This window comes from Tachysurus vachellii, chromosome 16 (assembly GCF_030014155.1).
Source record: "Tachysurus vachellii isolate PV-2020 chromosome 16, HZAU_Pvac_v1, whole genome shotgun sequence".
NCBI classification, from domain to species: Eukaryota; Metazoa; Chordata; class Actinopteri; order Siluriformes; family Bagridae; genus Tachysurus; species Tachysurus vachellii.
In genome coordinates this window covers 18,140,683-18,161,049 of record NC_083475.1, presented here as the reverse complement: position 1 = coordinate 18,161,049, position 20,367 = coordinate 18,140,683, and the positions used below count along the sequence as shown (strand labels likewise).

General features: G+C 40.1%; 1 protein-coding gene across 2 annotated transcripts in view; it reads right to left on the bottom strand.

Annotated features, from left to right (window-relative positions):
• mpped1 (metallophosphoesterase domain containing 1) overlaps window positions 1-20,367 on the bottom strand; it is a 49,314-nt gene that overhangs the window by 23,750 nt on the left and 5,197 nt on the right. For both annotated transcript variants that reach the window (XM_060889613.1, XM_060889612.1), the window contains one exon: window positions 8,757-8,982. In XM_060889613.1, coding sequence (XP_060745596.1) covers window positions 8,757-8,982 — 226 coding nt within the window. The remainder of the gene's footprint in view (window positions 1-8,756; window positions 8,983-20,367) is intronic.

Below are 20,367 nucleotides of genomic sequence, written 5' to 3'. Positions count from 1 at the left end.
CAGGGTGGGAGGGAGAATGATAAGTAAGAAAGGGAGGAGGGGGAAAAAGGGCTTGTTCCTTCTCCTAGTTGGAGAAGGAAAATACGTTGGTTAGACATTGATGTGGGACAAAGATCACTCCATCTGATGCCAAGGCAAAGCATGGGATAACAGCCAGTAAAGAAATAGACATAAGGAAATATTCAGACAAAGAGTCGTTATGTTTTTGGTGGAGGTTAAACAGAGAAAACAGTGACGTAGCTTCTTCTAAAAAAGCTCACTATATTTTACACATACGAACTTTCAGTGAATCAGAATCAAAATCGGATTTCACTGAGGAAATGTACTTCATCTTAAAAGTCTTGTCCCAACCTTAAGGCTCTTATTAACCATGTATTCTAGACAGACCGATTGTGTTCCAACATGTGTACAAGTGACCCAAACAAACTCAGATTTTACTTTCATCATTTACACTTGAACAACTTTCTATAAAACCAACAGTAAACCAGAACTTTTGACTTTTTCCAAACGGTGATGTAGAATGTACTTAGTGTGCTATATACCTCTGTACGTACACCCACTGTAGGGAGCCTAGATAGTGAACAAAACCCTATTTGGAATTCTGACAAACAGCAGGCCTCAATGAGTGTGTTTCTGAGCGCAGTAACATAAAAAACCCATTATATATAAGGAAGAGAGTGAGACACTTTTGCTGTGGTCTGAATTAGAGTTCCTGGTGCATTTACGCTCATCTTAGATCTTGAAAAACGTTCATGAAGAACACAACTATGTCGACACACCTCTTTTTTTTTTTTATTCCATTATGCGAAGTAAGGCATCTCACCCTATCTGAATCCCACAGCGTTCCCCTGTCACTCATGCTACATGTGTAATGTGGAAAGTAATGACGCCATCATCGGATACAACGCATGTGCAGGTTACTTCCTGAACATGAGTACGAGTTGCGTTCACGTTCACACGAATCTCTGAACACTTTCAGTGTGACCGAGCTCACACCACCTCCCACAGGAAGTCTTGGGTTCGGTACCACGTTGCACTTCCTGGTCCACATGCTAGACTAAACTGATAGAGTGTGTCACTCTTTCTGTGATGCAGCACCAGTAGAAGCTAGAAAAGATGCCTACTGGAAATCAGGTAAAAAATTGACAAATGTAAACTTTTAAGAAATAAACAGGGTTAATGAAACAAAGAAACATAAAACTATGAAATGGCTTCAAGAGGATATTTGCATGAGAAAGAAATCTTTGCCACAGTCACTATGCTGCTGAGTATCAAGTGTCTTTAACCAATCAGTTATCTACACTCTATCAAGCTCCACCCACTTCTCACTGGTCAGGATGCGTTTTTTCCTTATATGGTAAAGTCCTAATATAGTGATCTTAAAACCCCAGCTCATACGATGTGCACACTGTAACCATAACAACACTCTTACTGCTCCTAGCTAGCATCAGCTAACTTACCTTACCTTGCTTTTTACTTTATTATCTGTACTGCAGATGAGAAAACTATGAGGACTGGGAGGTGAGGATTATTTAACGATTGCGTTTAACCAGCTGTAATGGGGCAGCAGACAGGGGGCAGAATGCAATAAGAAGAAAACAGACATTACATCAGAAACAAAGAGGAAAATATTAATAAAGTAGGTATTTTATAGCGAAGTTTTCATACATGTGGTGCCTTAAAATGTGCTGTACAATCCAGCAATAAAATACAATTAGAATATAAACACAGGGAAAAATAACAACTTTAATATGAGCAAATTTATGTTTTGGTTCTTATTATGAATTAAATATTGAGAGATTCATTTAGAGATAAACTTTAGCTAAAATGTTAGATGTTTTTACTCTTTTCATGCTTTTTCCAGGCTAATATTATGTCTCCTTTTAGAAAGACTTACAATTATTTATATAAAAATGAATGTGTGTATATATATATATATATATATATATATATATATATATATATATATATATATATATATATATATATCTGCCAATAGAACACTATTATTAAAACTATTATTATTTCATATTTGACATCAATAACATGTACAGAAATGGTTTATGGTCATTTAATATCCAATATCCAATACTTTCACTAGTAAAATAAAAGAAATTAAAAATCTAACATAAATGAAAATAACAAGGGCAATAAGTAATAATAATTATTATTTTATTATAATTATATAATAAAACAAAAAAAAACTGAATTAATGAAAATAAAAAATAAAAATATTTAATATAATGAAAATAAAAAACAAAAAGTTTTGAAATAATAATAATAAAATATTAAAATAATGAAATATTAAATTAAATTCTAGACACAAAAATGGAGGAATTACTTTCAAGTAAATGACATATTAGAAGTGTCTAATCTTATCCTGGGTAATTGTCTGCTTTGTGTGTTGTGAGGAATGTGTGGAGTTAAGCATGGCTAGGGGGCGCTCCATCTGCGCCCTCCTCACTGTGACAGCTGTTAATTGAGTGTGGCCCCCTGTGGCCGGCCCTACATAGGCAAAGCAGCGAGTTCGCTCCCTGAAGAGAGACCCGGCCGCCGCCGTGCTAATCTCTCGCTTCGTCCTCTGCATTACAGCGCAGCATAATTAATTCAAAATGGCACATATGCAAGGTCAACCAGTGAAACACACACCCCTTACATCTCTCACACACACACCACCACGATCCTGACGATTACTTATCACCATCTTCATCATCTTCTCCTCCCTCCTCATCAGTCCCTCCAATCAAGGGGATATTCATTAGCAGCAGAAAGTGTGTGGCCTTCATCAGCGAGGAAGACTCATCAAAACACACAAGATTCACAAAATAAAGAGGACTCTTTTGTTTCTTCATTCTTTCATGCTGCCTCTCTTTCTGTTTTTTTTTTTTTTTTGATGAGGCTCCTCTATAATTGGGACACTACAGAAGAGAAGTGAATTCTCAATAATTAAAAAATCTAATTAAAGAGTCTTTTGCATCTCCGCCGTTAATTATTTCTTGTGGAGTCACTGGGTAGCTAACATGTCTTCGATTTTCATTTTCGTGTGGAAAACGGCGCTCTGACTTTTCTCCTCTGGTTTACTGCGTGACAGCCTCCTCAAAGACATCATCAACAACATTCAGACTAACATTTTCAAATAATAGTCACACAGAGAGAGAGAGAAACAGAGAGAGAGAAAGAGAGAGAGAGAGAGAGAGAGAGAGAGAGAGAGAGAGAGAGACACACACACATAGATTCAGAGAGCACACAGAGCTACAGTACACGCTTCATCAGTCTTTGTCCAAATTCGGCACGTGTTGTGCTCAGCAGAAATCGCTGAGCCCCCTGCCATGTTCAAAGCAGCTCAGTGCCCAGAAACAAATGAGGAGAGAGAGAAAGAGGTAGAGAGAGAGAGAGGAAGAGAGAGAGAGAGGGAGAGAGAGAGAGAGAGAGAGAGAGAGAGAGAGAGAGAGAGAGAGAGAGGAGTAGAAAGAGATGAGGCAGCTGATCAGTGACAAACTTTGACTACTAATTTATCTGCTCATCATCCTGTTAAATCGATCCGTCCTAATCTCCAGCACAGCACTACTCAGGGTCGGCTCCTACCGAACTACGATCATCCAAGCCGTTACCTTTCCAAAGCTTCATCCTGATTGGTCAGAAGGTTTTTCTACGACATTTTCTACAACAGCATCTCTGACGGTTGTCCAGGATTCAGTTCATATCACAGGGTTATATAACAGTTCCGTTAGATTAGCGTTTCTACAGTGAAGCATTTGCAGGGACTTGTACACATGTGGACATATGACACATATGGCAAATGTTTATTTTATCCCTCATCATACTTTTTAGCCTTTAGTTCTATGTCGTTCTATGTCTAGTTCTACCCTAGTATTTTGTAGCACCAGGGTTGTGGAGAAACGTTGCTTCATTTCACTGTGTACTGCATCATGTCCAAATGACAATAAAAAGCCTCCTGACTAGGGTTGCCAAGCATGAAAAACTTGGGCCAGTATTCATGAAAACGCTTAGCGTAAAGATTTGTTTCTACAGCAGTAACACAATTCTAAAAAAATTCCTAGAAATACTGCCATTTCCCCTTAAAATTAAAGAGAAGATCAAAGATAAAAGTTATTCATAAAGCATCTTAACCCTTAAAAAAGCTCATAAGGTTATAAGGTGATAGTAGTAGTGAGGAGGATTTTAAGAGGATTAAGAGTTTCTTTATCAGAGGAGAAGAAATGTATTGTATACAACATTTAATAATGATAGTGAGTTAATAAGATGATACAGATTAGATTGTGTAGGGATTATTTTAGTGACCAATCATATTAGAGATAACATCTCAGATACATAATTACATTATATATGTTTATCTATATTTTCTGCCGTCATGTCATGTCATTTATAGATACTCTAACATCACTAATACAGAGCTGTAATGTGTCTCTATGACATTTCTGCTCTGTGTCGGAGATGTTTACATTTACATTGCATTTATTACATTTATAACATACAGATGTTAGAACATCTCTAATATGATCGGTCATGAACGTAATCCCTACGTAATTATAGTCGCAAATATCTTAACATAGAGACGAAGCGAAGGCTTAAAATAGAGCAAATTTTAAAAGCGCTCCTGACTTCAAAAGAATTCGTCATACCTAGAAACAGGTTAAGCCCCGCCTCCTCTCTAAGATAAAAGTTGTTGTATTTTCCTTGCTCAAAGTTGCTCTGAGATTGAATCACTGAGGTCCTGAATCACTCTTAAAGGTGGGGTCTCTGTTGTTTGAGAAATGCTTCAGAAAACTGAGTCGGGCCGCCAAACAAAACAAAAACAAAACTAACGTGTAGCCAAAGAGCAGAAAGGGGCGTGTCTTGTCAATATGGGCGGAAAGAGTGTTCAGTGCGCAGAAAGCGGTTTTAACATTGAAATGGAGGATAAAAACAAAGAAAGAAAGAGAAGAAAGGCTTACGATAAGGCAAGAAATAGTTAATATAGGATCAGCTTTCCAACGCTGGAGAGAAATGAACGTCTTCCGTGTGAAACGGAGCTAAACCTTTCACGGTACAACACACAGTACTACAAAAACACATTTGTATTACCATAGTATTACGCATTGAGTTCATTTATTGATAAAAATATACCCTCGGTCAGCTGCCCCAACAGGTTCCGCCATAATACTTGTCTGGGTTATACTTGGGTTATACTTGTCTGGTGTATGTGTGGGGCGGAGCTATCAAAACAAGGGTGGGACCCATTTGGGTTAGGGGCGTGTTTGTTTTGGTGATTTCAAATGTCAACATTGGCTTTCAAACAACAAAGACCCCACCTTTAAGATAAGTGAAAATTCCTAGTTAGACAATTTTAAACTAAATTAGAAGCTCTCTGAGATCATTCTTAGAATCTATGTGAATACAGGCCCTGGACTATGTCTGACAAAAAACCTGGACAAAACCTACAACCATTTTGCCAACAAGCAAAGAGACATGTGCATTATAGCAATGTAAGAGAATTAGCATGGTCATCTAAAGTGGTTTAGCAAACCAGTATTTTAAGTGAACATACAGAGCTGCCTTCAGCTAATCACCTGGAGTTATATCACGTTTACAGCCAGTCGTTACTGAAAAGTTTTATTAAATATCAACAGAAATGGTAAATATCACTCTAGCCTATCAAAAACATTCAGTGTCCCAGGGAAGAGAATACATTTTCCGTGACTGACTATTAAAAAGAACTACTACTAATTTGGCAATGTTACTCTTGGAATAGAAACTGTGCTTCAATACACCATCAACATCACCAGTCATTATTTTTCCAAAACAGTATTCTCAAGTGTTTTATCCCTTATATCTGATCCCACTGCACACTTCAACACTCTAGTGTGTCGCTTGTGACAGACTAAACAGTACAACCGCTCACCTCATCGCTCAGTGGACACGTGATATTTTCAGTAGATTCACACACAGACACAAACACACACACACACACTATGTGTTGATATAGCATCCAAACGAACTGAAGATCTTTAATACACCACTTACACCAACATCAGACTGTCTTTAGTCTCACCCCCTTACACACACACACACACACACACAATTTCTGTGGGATGACAAATGACTTGTAAACTTGCATTAGCGTCAGCAGAACAGAAAAACACAGCACATGTTTCCCCCATGCTGTCCCTTTCATTCCAGAATCACTGCATGACAAATAGTCGAGATTTAGTGGAAAACGCCATGTGCCAGGATCTCATTTAGTCCACTAAACAACTGTGTGTGTGTGTGTGTGTGTGTGTGTGTGTGTGTGTGTTTACATCTTCTACAACAAAGAGAAACAGGAGACAGACACGGCTCTGACAGAAGACAGAAGATTGACAGGAGTGAAAAAAAACAGAAAAGAAGAGATGGATGGAGCAGTTGTCAAAGAGAGAAACAGGACAGAGAATAGAGAGAGCGAGGAATGAGATTTAGATTTGTGTACCTTTGATGAAGGGATGAAGCGAGACAGACAGAAAGAGAGAGAGAGAGAGAGAGAGAGAGAAGATCTTGGAATTATGGCTGAGAGGATAAAGAGATGAGACGTAGATGAAGCTGATGCTCTGATCTGAGGCAGCCGTCACCCGCGGCAACATGGGCTCGGTCCAGAAAGCCCTTACTTTTTGGTGGAACAACATCACCATGGAGACCGTTGCTGCTCCATCCTGCCGAGGAGACAAACGTCCGACTTGGAGTGACAAACAACTGATGATGGTTTGAAAGGATGTGCAGAAAAGAGAACACGCACACGCACACGCGCACACACACAGATTTGGCGACTTCCTGACACATTTGTGTAGATGACTTGAATCGAGCTTGTGTGACACAAAGACAACAGCACACACACACACACACACACACACACACACATTTACTTCTCTTGTTGAAGACCATTAATTGACTTGCTTCTCATCATCGCTAAGCTACACCTAAAATTCCTTCCAAAGGAAGGAATAAACTCAGTAAACAAACTAAAACATTCCTTATGATTTTTAATCTTTTTCTTTTTTGTTTAAATTTAAAACATGCCTCATGGGGACCCAGAGCGTCCCTATAAGTTCCATCCTGCCAGATTGTCCCATTCTGCCTGAGACTAAGACATATAAACATGCACATTCTTTAACCAAACTTTAGAATTTCTGTTGTTTTACCAAACAAATCTGCATACACACTTCTTCTCCTACGTAACATGCAAGCGAACCAACTCTACAAACCAATTATCTGACACAAGGGACCGATACGTCCCACGCTAAGCATCGATACGCAGCCCTGTGGGATGTGAAACACACCCCACCCTACACACGTACACACACCCATGCCCACGTAGGTTTAGCTTCTTTTCTCTTATCTCGTCTCGCCATTGTACGCGGTCACGCTTAAGTCTTCTTACAAGCAATTACATTCCCTAAGTGGGAGGAAAGTAGCACAATGAGATAGTGTGCATGTGTGTGTGTGTGTGTGTGTCTGATCAGGAGGAAATACAGCCTTGGACGCAGAGGGATGCCAGCAGAAGTGTTAACGAGAGACAGACAATGGGGGAACTGGGAAGAGATGGAGCAAAAATAGAGGCGGACTTGAGGGGGAGGGGAACACTTAGCAACATATGGTGACAAACAGACAAGGGGGTGACAAGGAGAAAGAGAGAGAGAGAGAGAGAGAGAGAGAGAGAGAGAGAGGACACAAACGTCCCACTTCTCACTTGGAGTCACACCCCTTCAACTCGACGCTGTTTCAGGTTTGTCCAGAGTAAGATTATATGTAATACACTAACACGTTCCACTGCTGTACTATTCCCACTCTGATGAAGTTCAGCTCCTTTTCAAATCATCACATCATCAAGATTACAAATCCTGAGGTCACCAAATACCAAACGCCACGATGGCAAAATGAAACATTAAAAATCCTGACAATAATAACAATAATCTTGTACTTATGCTTTTTTTTTGTCAATATTCATAATAAAACTCTTCACCTGTAAGTTTTATGTCTCCTAATGATCTGAAAAACATCATTTCATTACTGGTAGTTAATGGACCAGTCTGTTTGGTTGTAATATTTTACATAATGTAATATTGTTGCGAAAGAAAGAAAGAAAGAAAGAAAGAAAGAAAGAAAGAAAGAAAGAAAGAAAGGGAGAGGTGTGGGAAAGAAAGAAAGAAAGAAAGAAAGAAAGAAAGAAAGAAAGAAAGAAAGGGAGAGGTGTGGGAAAGAAAGAAAGAAAGAAAGAAAGAAAGAAAGAAAGAAAGAAAGAAAGAAAGAAAGAAAGAAAGGGAGAGGTGTGGGAAAGAAAGAAAGAAAGAAAGAAAGAAAGAAAGAAAGAAAGAAAGAAAGAAAGAAAGAAAGAAAGAAAGGGAGAGGTGTGGGAAAGAAAGAAAGAAAGAAAGAAAGAAAGAAAGAAAGAAAGAAAGAAAGAAAGAAAGGGAGAGGTGTGGGAAAGAAAGAAAGAAACAAAGAAAGGGAGAGGTGTGGGAAAGAAAGAAAGAAAGAAAGAAAGAAAGAAAGAAAGAAAGAAAGAAAGAAAGTAAGAAAGAAAGAAAGGGAGAGGTGTGGGAAAGAAAGAAAGAAACAAAGAAAGGGAAAGAAACAAAGAAAGGGAAAGAAAGAAAGAAAGAAAGAAAGAAAGAAAGAAAGAAAGAAAGAAAGAAAGAAAGAATGAATGAAAGAAAGGGAGAGGTGTGGGGAATAAAAAAAGGAAGAAGTGTGACAGTGAGACAGACAGATGAGTGGACACTCACCACGGTGAGCCGTAGATGCGGAAACCTCTGACAGTAACATCTGAGTCCTGCAGGTAGATACAGTTGGTGAGCAGCGACTGCACGTTCTCATAATTCTCAGGTTTCAGCTTAGAGGCGGACGGAAAGTAGTAGAAGTCCTGCTTGATCAGATCGGCCATGAACTCCTGATCGAACGTCAGCTCGTGGTTTCCCGCTATCACAATCTTTATCTCGTAAGGCAGGGTGCCTGTAAAGACAGTGAAAAAAGATAAGTGGTGAAATCCTTTACTGACATTTAATATGATCGCTGTTTTACTTCTTTCTTGTTCATCTGACCCCTGGCCCTGACCTCAGCACAGTGTAGATGTTACATGGGATGTTTTTTAAAGACACACCCCCATTCCTTCACTCCGCCCCATCTCTGTTGAAAGCACCCAGCACAGACAGATAGTCAGAAACACAATATTTCTTTCTAAATCTGCATCGAATGTTGCGGAGATGGACTGATTCCATGAAATCCTAGAAGGGCTGCTTGCTAATCCTGAGTCTAGTTAACACTTTGCATCATGAACTCTATGAGGAATTGTAGATCCTGGTGAAGTTAATGCTTCACTCTGAACTTTGGGCCATGCATTTATATAAACCCGTGATTATAAAGGACCGCCAGTGCTGCTGTTCTAAAATACAAACCGATCAGATCTGTGAATTCGCCAGCGCTGTGGTGTAAAGAGGAATAAACGAATGTGAGCTCAGATGGTTTCAAACAGGATGTAAATCATCAGTAAACCTCATGAACAGCATGGGCAGATTAAACGTTACTAAAAATACCTTTCAAGCCTGTAGGGTTGGAGTTTGGGAGGGTTTTTGGGGAGGAGAGTTTTATAGACAGGTGTGATAAAGATTTTTTTGAAAGAACGAGAGAAGAAAAGAAACGGCTTGTGTTCAAATGTGCATTGCCACATCTGTAAAGCGTGATGGCGTGGGTGTGTACAGCTGCTGGTAAAGCTGGCTTTTTTGTTTTTTTATTGAAAAGATCATCCTGTATGATTAGGAAAAAAGGAATGAAAACAATGATCACTCTGTTTTTCATTATTTAGAGGAACAACATTGGAACTCAAAGACCTCTGATGTTGTCTGTAGTATCTGAATACTAATTGTCTGAATAATCTGATTCAGCATTCAGATCCAAACAATAAACACATTATTTTAATATAAGTTTGTCACCAATGTTCTGTGTTCATGTTCAAAAATTTCTGTGTCCTGTGGTATAGATGTGTAACGAAAACAAAGCTGTCAGTAACAACCTCAAAGCTCCCTCAGATCTACTGCACTGCTCGACTGGTCCCACCATCTCAGATCTACTGCACTGCTCGACTGGTCCCACCATCTCAGATCTACTGCACTGCTCGACTGGTCCCACCATCTCAGATCTACTGCACTGCTCGACTGGTCCCACCATCTCAGATCTACTGCACTGCTCGACTGGTCCCACCATCTCAGATCTACTGCACTGCTCGACTGGTCCCACCATCTCAGATCTACTGCACTGCTCGACTGGTCCCACCATCTCAGATCTACTGCACTGCTCGACTGGTCCCACCATCTCAGATCTACTGCACTGCTCGACTGGTCCCACCATCTCAGATCTACTGCACTGCTCGACTGGTCCCACCATCTCAGATCTACTGCACTGCTCGACTGGTCCCACCATCTCAGATCTACTGCACTGCTCGACTGGTCCCACCATCTCAGATCTACTGCACTGCTCGACTGGTCCCACCATCTCAGATCTACTGCACTGCTCGACTGGTCCCACCATCTCAGATCTACTGCACTGCTCGACTGGTCCCACCATCTCAGATCTACTGCACTGCTCGACTGGTCCCACCATTTCAGATCTACTGCACTGCCCAACTGGTCCCACCATCTCTCAGGGTTAGAGATAGGTACACAGCAAGACTCTTCTCTGTTCTGGCCCCGAGCTGGTGGAATGAACTTCCCCTAGATGTCCGAACAGCTGAATCACTGGCTGTCTTTAAATGACAGGTAAAGACCCACCTCTTCCTGAAACACTTAATCTAATCTAGCGATTAAGGTGTTGGGCTACCAATCAGAAGGTTGTGAGTTCGATTCCTACGTCTACAAAGCTGCAACTGCTGGGCCCCTGAGCAAGGCCCTTAACCCTGAATTGCTCAGTTGTATAAAAATGAGATTAAATGTAAGTCGCTCTGGATAAGGGGGTCTGCTAAATGCTGTAAATGTAAATGTTAATCTAGCGCTTATCATCCCTATTTGTTTTAGGTTGATGGTGTCCTAAGTCTGTAAACTAGTGAACCAGTGTTGTTATTCATTGATAGACTTCAAAAGCACTTTGGTGCATCGCCCTGGAGAAGGACGTCTGCCAAATACGTTAAATGTAAATAAAATGTAAATGAAAACTTCTAGAAAGAAAGAAAGAAAGAAAGAAAGAAAGAAAGAAAGAAAGAAAGAAAAAATATAATCAGGCATAAGAACAACTCCTTATAGCTGTTCTTATACATTCATTCATTCATTCATTCATCTTCTACCTCCGAACTACCTCGGGTCACGGGGAGCCTGTGCCTATCTCAGGCGTCATTGGGCATCAAGGCAGGATACACCCTGGACGGAGTGCCAACCCATCACAGGGCACACACACACACACTCTCATTCACTCACGCAATCACACACTAGGGACAATTTTCCAGAGATGCCAATCAACCTACCATGCATGTCTTTGTACTGGGGGAGGAACCCGGAGTACCCAGAGGAAACCCCCGAAGGCACGGGGAGAACATGCAAACTCCACACACACAAGGCGGAGGCGGGAATCGACCCCCCAACCCTGGAGGTGTGAGGCGAACGTGCTAACCACTAAGCCACCGTGCCCCCCCGTTCTTATACAGATAACAGGAAATGATTTTTAAATGAATTTTAAAGGTAACTTCAGAAGGTCTTTCAACCTACTGTGGTATAAGAGGAATAAAACACTCCAGGACATGCTGTAAAAAGAAAATCCCGACAAAAGAGATTTTCATTTATCACATGGGTTTATATTAGTTTATAAGAGCTGGCACTTTTGTCTGATGAAGCTAACTTAAAGAATTATGTTATGTTATATAATGAAGTATTATTTTGAGCAAGTGATAGATTTCTGGGGGCCGACGGAAATGTATCAGCCGAATGATGAGGGAGCGACAGTGTGGATTTGCAAACGTTTGAGGCGGATGAGTAAAGCCTGATGACGTGCCTGATATTAATACGGATAGATAGAGTCAATAAGAGACATCTCTGAAACATTCATTAAGTAGCAAATTTAATTAAAAAAAAAATCTTAGCAAACTTATTCAGTAATAAGCAAACCTTAGTACGCTTCATTTCGTCTCATTGTGCAATTTGTAAGCGTTTGCTAAAATATTCATATGCGGCAAGGATCAGACCTGTCCACGCCTGCCAAACACACAGACAGCCTGTCCTCACAAATCTCTAAACCTCCTGCACACGCTCACGGTAGCACCCCCGGAATCTGCAACGAGGAAGGGAGAAAGAGAGGGAGGGGGAAATTACGGCAAACATCTGGAGCGCTTCCTTTATTTGAAAAGTGTCATAAAGAGACGAGACGCATCAGAAAGTGTCAGGTTTGCTATGTGAAGGAGAGTTCAATCACGCAGAGTTTTGACAATTATGCAGTCAAGCGCGTCCCTGAAAAGCAGCAATTAAATTGAGGGAGGGGGAAGACTGTGTGTGTGTGTGTGTGTGTGTGTGTGTGTGTGCTGACATTTCAGTAACTTCCCCCTCCCTCCAAACACACACACACACACACACACGGATGCACTATGAAATCTAACACATAAGGTGTGAGATATAAGCAATTTACCTGATGTTAACACACACACGTACATTATATTTTACAGCGCTGCTAGAAATCTGCAGGGATAAGCACATTTGTGCTGTCGCTGCGAGCAAATCGTAAAAAAAAAAAAAAAAAAAAAAAAAAAAAAAAAAGAAAGAAAATAAAAAGTCAGAGAAATGGGTACGAGCTGTGCTGCTTGGCGGAGAGATGCTCTTTAAGCTTTGCTCACGAGCCGGAGAGATTTAGAGGCGCTGTAACAAAAGCCTCATTGCATTTAATGACACATTTCAGCATATTTTTTTGGTTAGAACCGAACATTTCTTCTTTCTGTTGTTTCACTTCCACTGCCATATCTGCATACACGCTCTGGGCTTTCTGTACTGAACCTGAACATATTCCTAGCAGTTAAACTCAGTACCAGAGGTTAAAATAAAATTCTATTAAGCAGTAGTTAAATTTTACTGTGAAAATCAGTGACCTTTTTTTTTCCTCCTCAGATGTACATCAACAGTAAAAGTAAAAGTCGTGAGATTGTGAGCGCTACGTAATAATAAGCAGCGACACTAATTTGTTTACCGACCAATGACATCACAGCCCCGCCCGCCCGCCCGCCCGCCCGCACGCACCCTCATTCAGGATCACCGTCATAGTTTGTTCAGAAATAACGGAATTACAAAGTGAGTTTAAACAACACCACAACTGAGTATTTTATGTTTACGTATGTTTACAACTGTATTATGTACGTTGGTAGGAGTTACGGACTGGGGGTGGAGTTACTGCAAATTGACTTTGTTTTCTTATCATATAGCAAAATGAAGACCTTGCTGATGATGTAAAAAAGTAAATAAACAAATATAGGAGATTTTTCTCATTCTGTCCATTTTTTTTTCTTTAAACCAAAGCCACTTGGACACGCACCATATTGTAATAAAAACGAGAACGTGATGAAAGTCAACGCTAAGTGAAAATAACCTCAAATAACTGACCACCTTTATGTCCAGTGAAATGCTATACCTAAACCATTAGTATTGGCACCTTTGCGATACAAACATAAGCGAAAATCAAAATCAAAACTATTTCACAAATCGATCACTCGTTCTTATTTACCGTTGATTAGAATTTTTTGACATAAAAAAAAAAATGAATAAATAACAATCACATTTTCCTGTTGCACTCACAACCTTCCTGTATTCTCCCTCTAGATTCCCCAAACTGCTCTTCCGGCCCCGTCTCAGAATTATAGAAAAGAATCTGCGCTCTACAATGCAGACATTCTCTTCAAAACACAAAGCAAAAAAAATATAGTCTTTGGAAGCAATCAATCACGCAAATACAAAACGCCAGCGTGATGGAAGGAGGGTGGGAGGGAAGGAGGGTTGTGTCGAGGAGCCCGCTGCTTTTGTGATGGGGGAAAAAGAAGAGAGCAAGAGAAAAGGAAAAGAGACGCTTTCCCCACTCAACACGCCTAAGCCAGACACGCAAATGACTGTTGTTATTAGCCTCCATCTTTCTTTTTTCCTTTTTTGTTCTTTTTCGTATTTCAAAAGCAGCTTTCAAGCAACAAACAGTTTAAATTTCACAATGAATCTCATCGACAAAGGAGTCTGTTCTTTTCATGTACTTTCTCTTCAAAGGGAAGCAATTAAATAAATTCGGGTGCACGCGTGCCCACACACACACACACCCGCACACACACGCACACACTACAGCATAAACACATGAACTCATCTCTTTCTTTCATGCGTGGCTAATAAACACAAACTCAATCCATAAAACAAAGTGTTTGTGTGTGTGTGTGTGTGAGTGAGTGTGTGTGTGTGTGTGTGTGTGTGTGTGTGCATGCTTTAGAACAGCAGATACCATGCAGAAGCCCCTGTATGTGTGTTGTAGTAGGTGGTCTGTAGCCTTTGATGAGGAAAATCCTCCAACCTTCAAATTGTGAGATTGTTTAAGGGGATTAGTGAGCTGTGTGTGTGTGTGTGTGTGTGTGTGTGTGTGTGTTTGTGATGTGTAGTAATACAGGATGCTGGTCTTAGACTTAAAAGAACTCAATTTTGGGGGGTTTTGTTTGGTGATGAAGAATCAGGATATGACAAAAAAAAAATTCACTGTTCCTTCATGCATCTTCAGAAAGTGCAGAATTTTACACTTTAGCTGTGGCATTTATAAGATTTGACCTCTTTTAGCACCGATTCAGGAGACACCTGAAAACAAAATTTTCACCTTTTCTGCTTTTTTTCAGCAGTCACTCCAAATACAAATAATATTCAAACACTCCCTCTGATTCTGGTAGCAGTCGTTTCCGCTTTAGGCTGACTTCAGTGTCTGGTCTCTCCAGTGATGTTCAGTAGTGTTTAGGTCAAGGCTGTGGCTGGGCCACTTTAGGAAAAGCCACTCCTGTGTTGTCTTGGCTGTGTGTTTAGGGTCAATGTCAAGTTCGTAAGGTAAACCTACGGCCCACTCTGAGGTCCTGTGCACTGTGGAACAGGTTTTTGCTGAAGGTATCACTGTTCTTTGCTCCATTGAACTTTTCTTCAACCCGGACTAGTCTCCAAGTCCCTGCTGAAAAACAGCCTCACAGCATGCTTCCACCACCATGCTTCACCATTTAGGAAGGTATCAGGCAGGTTCTGAGAGATGCCTGGTTTCTTCCAGACTAAACGTTTAGATTTGAGGTCAAACAGTTCAATCTTGGTTTCATTATACCAAAGAATCTTGTTCCTCACAGTCTAAGAGTCCTTCAGGTGCTTTTTTGCAAACTCCAAGTGGGCTTTCATGTACAGTATTTTGCACTGAGGCCTCCGTCTAGCCACTCTGCCAAAGCCCAGATCGGTGGACTGCTACAGTGAGAGTTGTCCTTCTGGAAATTTGTTCCATCTCCACCCAGGATATCTGGAGCTCAGTCAAGAGTAACCATCAGATTCTTGGTCACCTCTCGTACTAAGGCCTTTCTCCCATGATTGCTCAGTTTGGCCTGTTGACCAGCTCTGGGAAGTCCTGGTTGTGCCAAATGTCTTCCATTTGACAATTATGTAGACCGCTGTGCTCTTGGGAATCGTCAGTGCAGCAAAAATGTTTTTTTGTAGCCTTCCCCAAATCTGTGCCTTGCAACAATCCTGTCCCTGAGCTGTGCAGTTAGTTCCTCAGTGACCTCATGGCATGGTTTTTGCTCTGATATTCATCGTCCAATCAATTTAATGTACCACAAGGGTTCTCCAGTCAGGGTGTAGAAACATTTAAAAAAAAATTGAAACCATCTTTATCTTAAATTTCTATATTTCCGTAAAGCTGCTTTGCATCAATTTAACATGGATGTGACCTTTAGGAGGCTGAGTCAAGGTCGCAGTGATCAAACGTCAGGAGTCTCTTTAATCCTCACCTGATTTATCTGTCTTGCGTGACACTTTGTAGAAAAAGTTTTAACAGAGATATGCATTTCCGATATGAACCGAAATAGATGTGCTGATTGATTAATTTCACTTTTTTAGGGCAAACAGGACTGGCTGTCTTCTCTTCTCTCTCAACCGTTGGATACAGAAAAGAAGGGTTGTATTATATTAGCATTGTGGAGGATGCGATTTATTGGCAAGACTGCATGAGCTTACACTTCAAGAAGCATCACTGAAAGACACCCTATACTTGATCTCCTGCCACACACACACACATACACACACAGCTTACGCCTGCACTTTCATGTCTCTCCTTGTCAAAGTGTCATGTAAACACCTACCATATCATAATGGATGAAATCTTAATCTCTCTCTCTCTCTCTCTCTCTCTCTCTCTCACACACACACACGCACACACACACTTTCATAACTGAAGCCCTTGTCCTGAGCCAGATGAAAAGCTTTATTCACATAAAAAACAACACGGAACAAAAAAAAGGTAAACGAAGGAGGCAGGAAAGTCTGAGACGGAGCACATGGCAGAGCTCAGCTTTTGTGAGCAGCATTTCGTACCTTGGGAAATGTAAACAAGTCTAAAACCGTGAACAATCCCAAATCGTAGCTTTAGTGTGAGGCTATAAATAAGCAGTAAAATCATCTGTGTTGCTCTCGGTTTCAGCAAAGTCACAAATCATCTGCAAGAATTTTACCATCAACTTTTCTGAGATATGATTATGTGACATAAACAAGGACGAGTGGATTCTCCTATCTGCAGAACTGTGGGCTTGTTTTGTTGTTGCATGGTGGATTAGAAACATGGAGATGTGCTAGCTCTAAAAAGAAATCTAGAAATCGACGTCTTTAGAAGTGTCTTGATGACGAAGCATTCTCGCGGTAAGACTGCAGAACATCCGGCAAACGCAAAACACTGATTATCTGTAGGCGGCCTTTAACGCAATATATTAAATTGGTGGTGCTGTGTGAGGCAAAACAAACCTCATGAACATAGATGTGCACACCCCCACACATGCACACACACAAAAGCACATTGGCAAGCTGACTTTCCTGAGACGTTAAATACAAAAAAAAAGAACAAATACTAAACATGGTCCATCTGTGAAGAGGAAACTGTGAAAAGCAGGTTTTTCATATGTACACGTACGCAGCGCAAGATACCAAACATAAAGTACAAGCACAAGCGAACAGACAGATGGTAAATGTTTTGGCTCTTAAAGCTATTGTCGCACAAGATTCTGTTTTATTTGCGATGTTAAAAGCCGTAAAGAGGGGTGTCAATCTTCCTCGTTAATAACCCACAGCAAATCCTTCAGCTGAGTAAAAACCCCACGTGGAGGCACGGGAATAAAACCTGAACTGCAGAGTCCGAAGCAAACAGAAAAGTGAGAACGAGAGAGAGAGAGAGAGAGAGAGAGAGAGAGAGAGAGAGAGAGAGCATTAAAGTTTTATGTTGCTTTTCTCTGTATAGAGACCAGAGAAAGAGCAAAAGGTCCCTGCAGAAATGAAGAGAAGAAAAAAAGTAGGCTTGGGGTAGAAAGTGAGAAAGAAACTTTTTTACCCTCCACACACACACACACACACACACCTCTTACACTGACCACATGACTGTTGCATCATAAACGGAGACAATCTATTATTAATAATCTGGACAGAAGAGAAGCATACAGACAGACTACTAAACTTCCTGACCTCTAAAAAAAAAACATGTGAGAGTCCGTCCACCTCCAGTATTAACTTGAATGTTTCTCCCTTGACGTCCTCTCCGTCTCTCTACAATGAGATCCATATTTAACTAGAACACTTGGGCACAGTACATCTAGAACGTTCCTTACACTTCGCTACTCAATATGCCTGACCGAGAAAAACTGACAAGAGCTGACAAGAGCACACTCATCTCTCTCTCTCTCTCTCTCTCTCTCTCTCTCTCTCAGCTGCAAAGAAAAAATTTGTCAAGGAATTTTTTGACACCAATCATGTTCACCTGCTATCAAAGTTGTTGTGATTATTATTTTTAGGAGCCTCTGTATTCTCAAATGCGATTGGTCTTGACGTTGATCTAGGTTTTGATTCATTTTCTATAACAGCGAAGTGCAGGTGCATATTTACGCTCTCGCTCCAATACGTTATGGTTACTATAGCAACAACTAACTATTTAAAAAGTAAAGATTTCTTTAGTGAGCGAAATAAGAAGCTGGTGAACGAATGGTTTTAAAAAAGCTGCTGTAATGAAAGAAAGAACAGGATTGATCAAACAAACAAAAAGTGCATGTCGATATTTAATAATAAAAGGTCCTAATTGTTGGTAAATTGGCGTAACAGGAACCCAGTTGAGCCAGCACTGCATTTGAGAAACACTTCCAAATAGAATTTCTTTCAAAACTTTTAACCAGCAATAATCAAAATTATTAACCAGCCAAATATTCCCTGAAAAATGCACTTTTTTATTTTAGAAATGTGTTTTATAAATGTGTTGTGAAATTTTCTGGACACCAAGATGCTTAATTTTTACAATAAAAAAAATTATTTCTGGGTAAATATTTAAACAGTTAACAATTCTAGCTTTCAAAATTTTGATGAATTTGATGAATTTGGAAGTTTTTTCTGAAAGGTTTAACTGGGTTCGAAATGCAACTTTTCTTTTTAAAAAAGACAATGCAAAGGACCCTATAAAGTAATGGTTGCTTCTGACTGGAACTTTTATTTAGTTGCTTTAATCTTTAAATGCTTGAACAATCAACCTGAATCTAATTCTAGCTTTAATGTGACTAAGACTGTGTTCATAAGGGCTTCATAAAAAGTAAATACTGTACTGATCTAATCAACTGATTAGCATGGAGGAAACCCTTCAGGAGCTCAGAATAAAATTCTGTACTTTCATAACTACACGCTTTTCTGCAGCAGATACTGAATAATTAATGCTATATCATAGCTATCGGTTTAAACACCAATAAAAGTAGAATAACTCAAGTCAGGGTTCTCTGAGCTGGAAGACAGCAGTAATTCCCTCTCTGACTCACATTTCCCCAAAGTCTGACTCCGCCCCTGTAACGTGATTGGTCAGTTACTATGGTACCCTACTGTTACTGTGGCTGCATCTCAATCAGCTCCCTAGTTCACTCATCAGGGAGCTAATCATGGGCATTTTAAATACTGTCTCTCTTTGCTCTATAAAAAATCCCATAACTCACCGCAAGTGTTCACTGATTTTAATAATGAGAAATCCACTAGCTAGCCTACGATCCTGCTTGAAGTGCCAATGATTAAGCTAAAACTTAAATATTTGATAGGTTTAATTTTTTTCAGTGACTAATGAGGAAATTCACATTTCCTGAATGTCACAGGAAGTTGAGTCATCAGTGTCCCAGTGTGTAGTGAGTCAGAGCTTTACCAGATCTCATAGCTCATGTACATGATATACTGATTCACCACAGAGGGCGCTAGAGATCCGAATTGAGACGCACCTCACATGAGGCGTGATTCCTCTGAGCCTGAGGTCCCTTTGCATTCAAGAAGCATCTCGTTTCTTTGTTTCTCAGTTTCAAGTCTAGTTTATTCGTTAATTATGTTTATAAATGATTAATTGATATCTGCCTGCCATTTTGACCCACACTGTATACTTCATGGATTGTCCTAAATAAATCTGAAACTAGCACCTTCACAATCTGCCTTTACTTTCTTGCAAGATCTTGAAATGACGGAGATTTTCTGCAGACTGTCGTGTGACAACACAACACGCAAGTCCTCTTTGATTTCTGTGTATGGAACACGAGAAGAAATAGGTACAAAAAATAAATTAGGAAAAGAATCAGTATAAATAGATAGAAAGAATATATTTAGTCTGTATCTGAGGGAATAACTCACAACCCTTGTGCTACGGTACATTTAAACACAAACGGTGGACATACTGTACTCACTACTCTGAACTGTGTGGCTTTAAAGTCAACATTTCAAGCTTACGTTTCTCCAAATCATCTCTCACATAAACTAAGCATTACCTTAGGTCTTTATTTTAAATGCGGCAAAGCTTCTGTGGCATAGAGGCTTTGTTTCTGTACACAACAGACAAACATTTAAATTGTATCTGAAGTCAAAAAAAGTGTTGAGATAAATAAGGAATGTCTGTATATGTATACAGTATATATATATTCTCCATTACCATATGTGTGAAATGAGATGTGTGAGAGAATGTGGGTTTTTTAGTATCAACGGGGGAAAAAGAAAATCGCATTTCAGAGGGCTGAAAGCTAGGTAAAGAAAGCAGCATGGGTGCTGCACGCTCTCTCTCGCTTTCTCTCTCTCTCTCTCACATACAGACACACATACAGAGAAACAGATGAGGAAAAGAACGAGGATT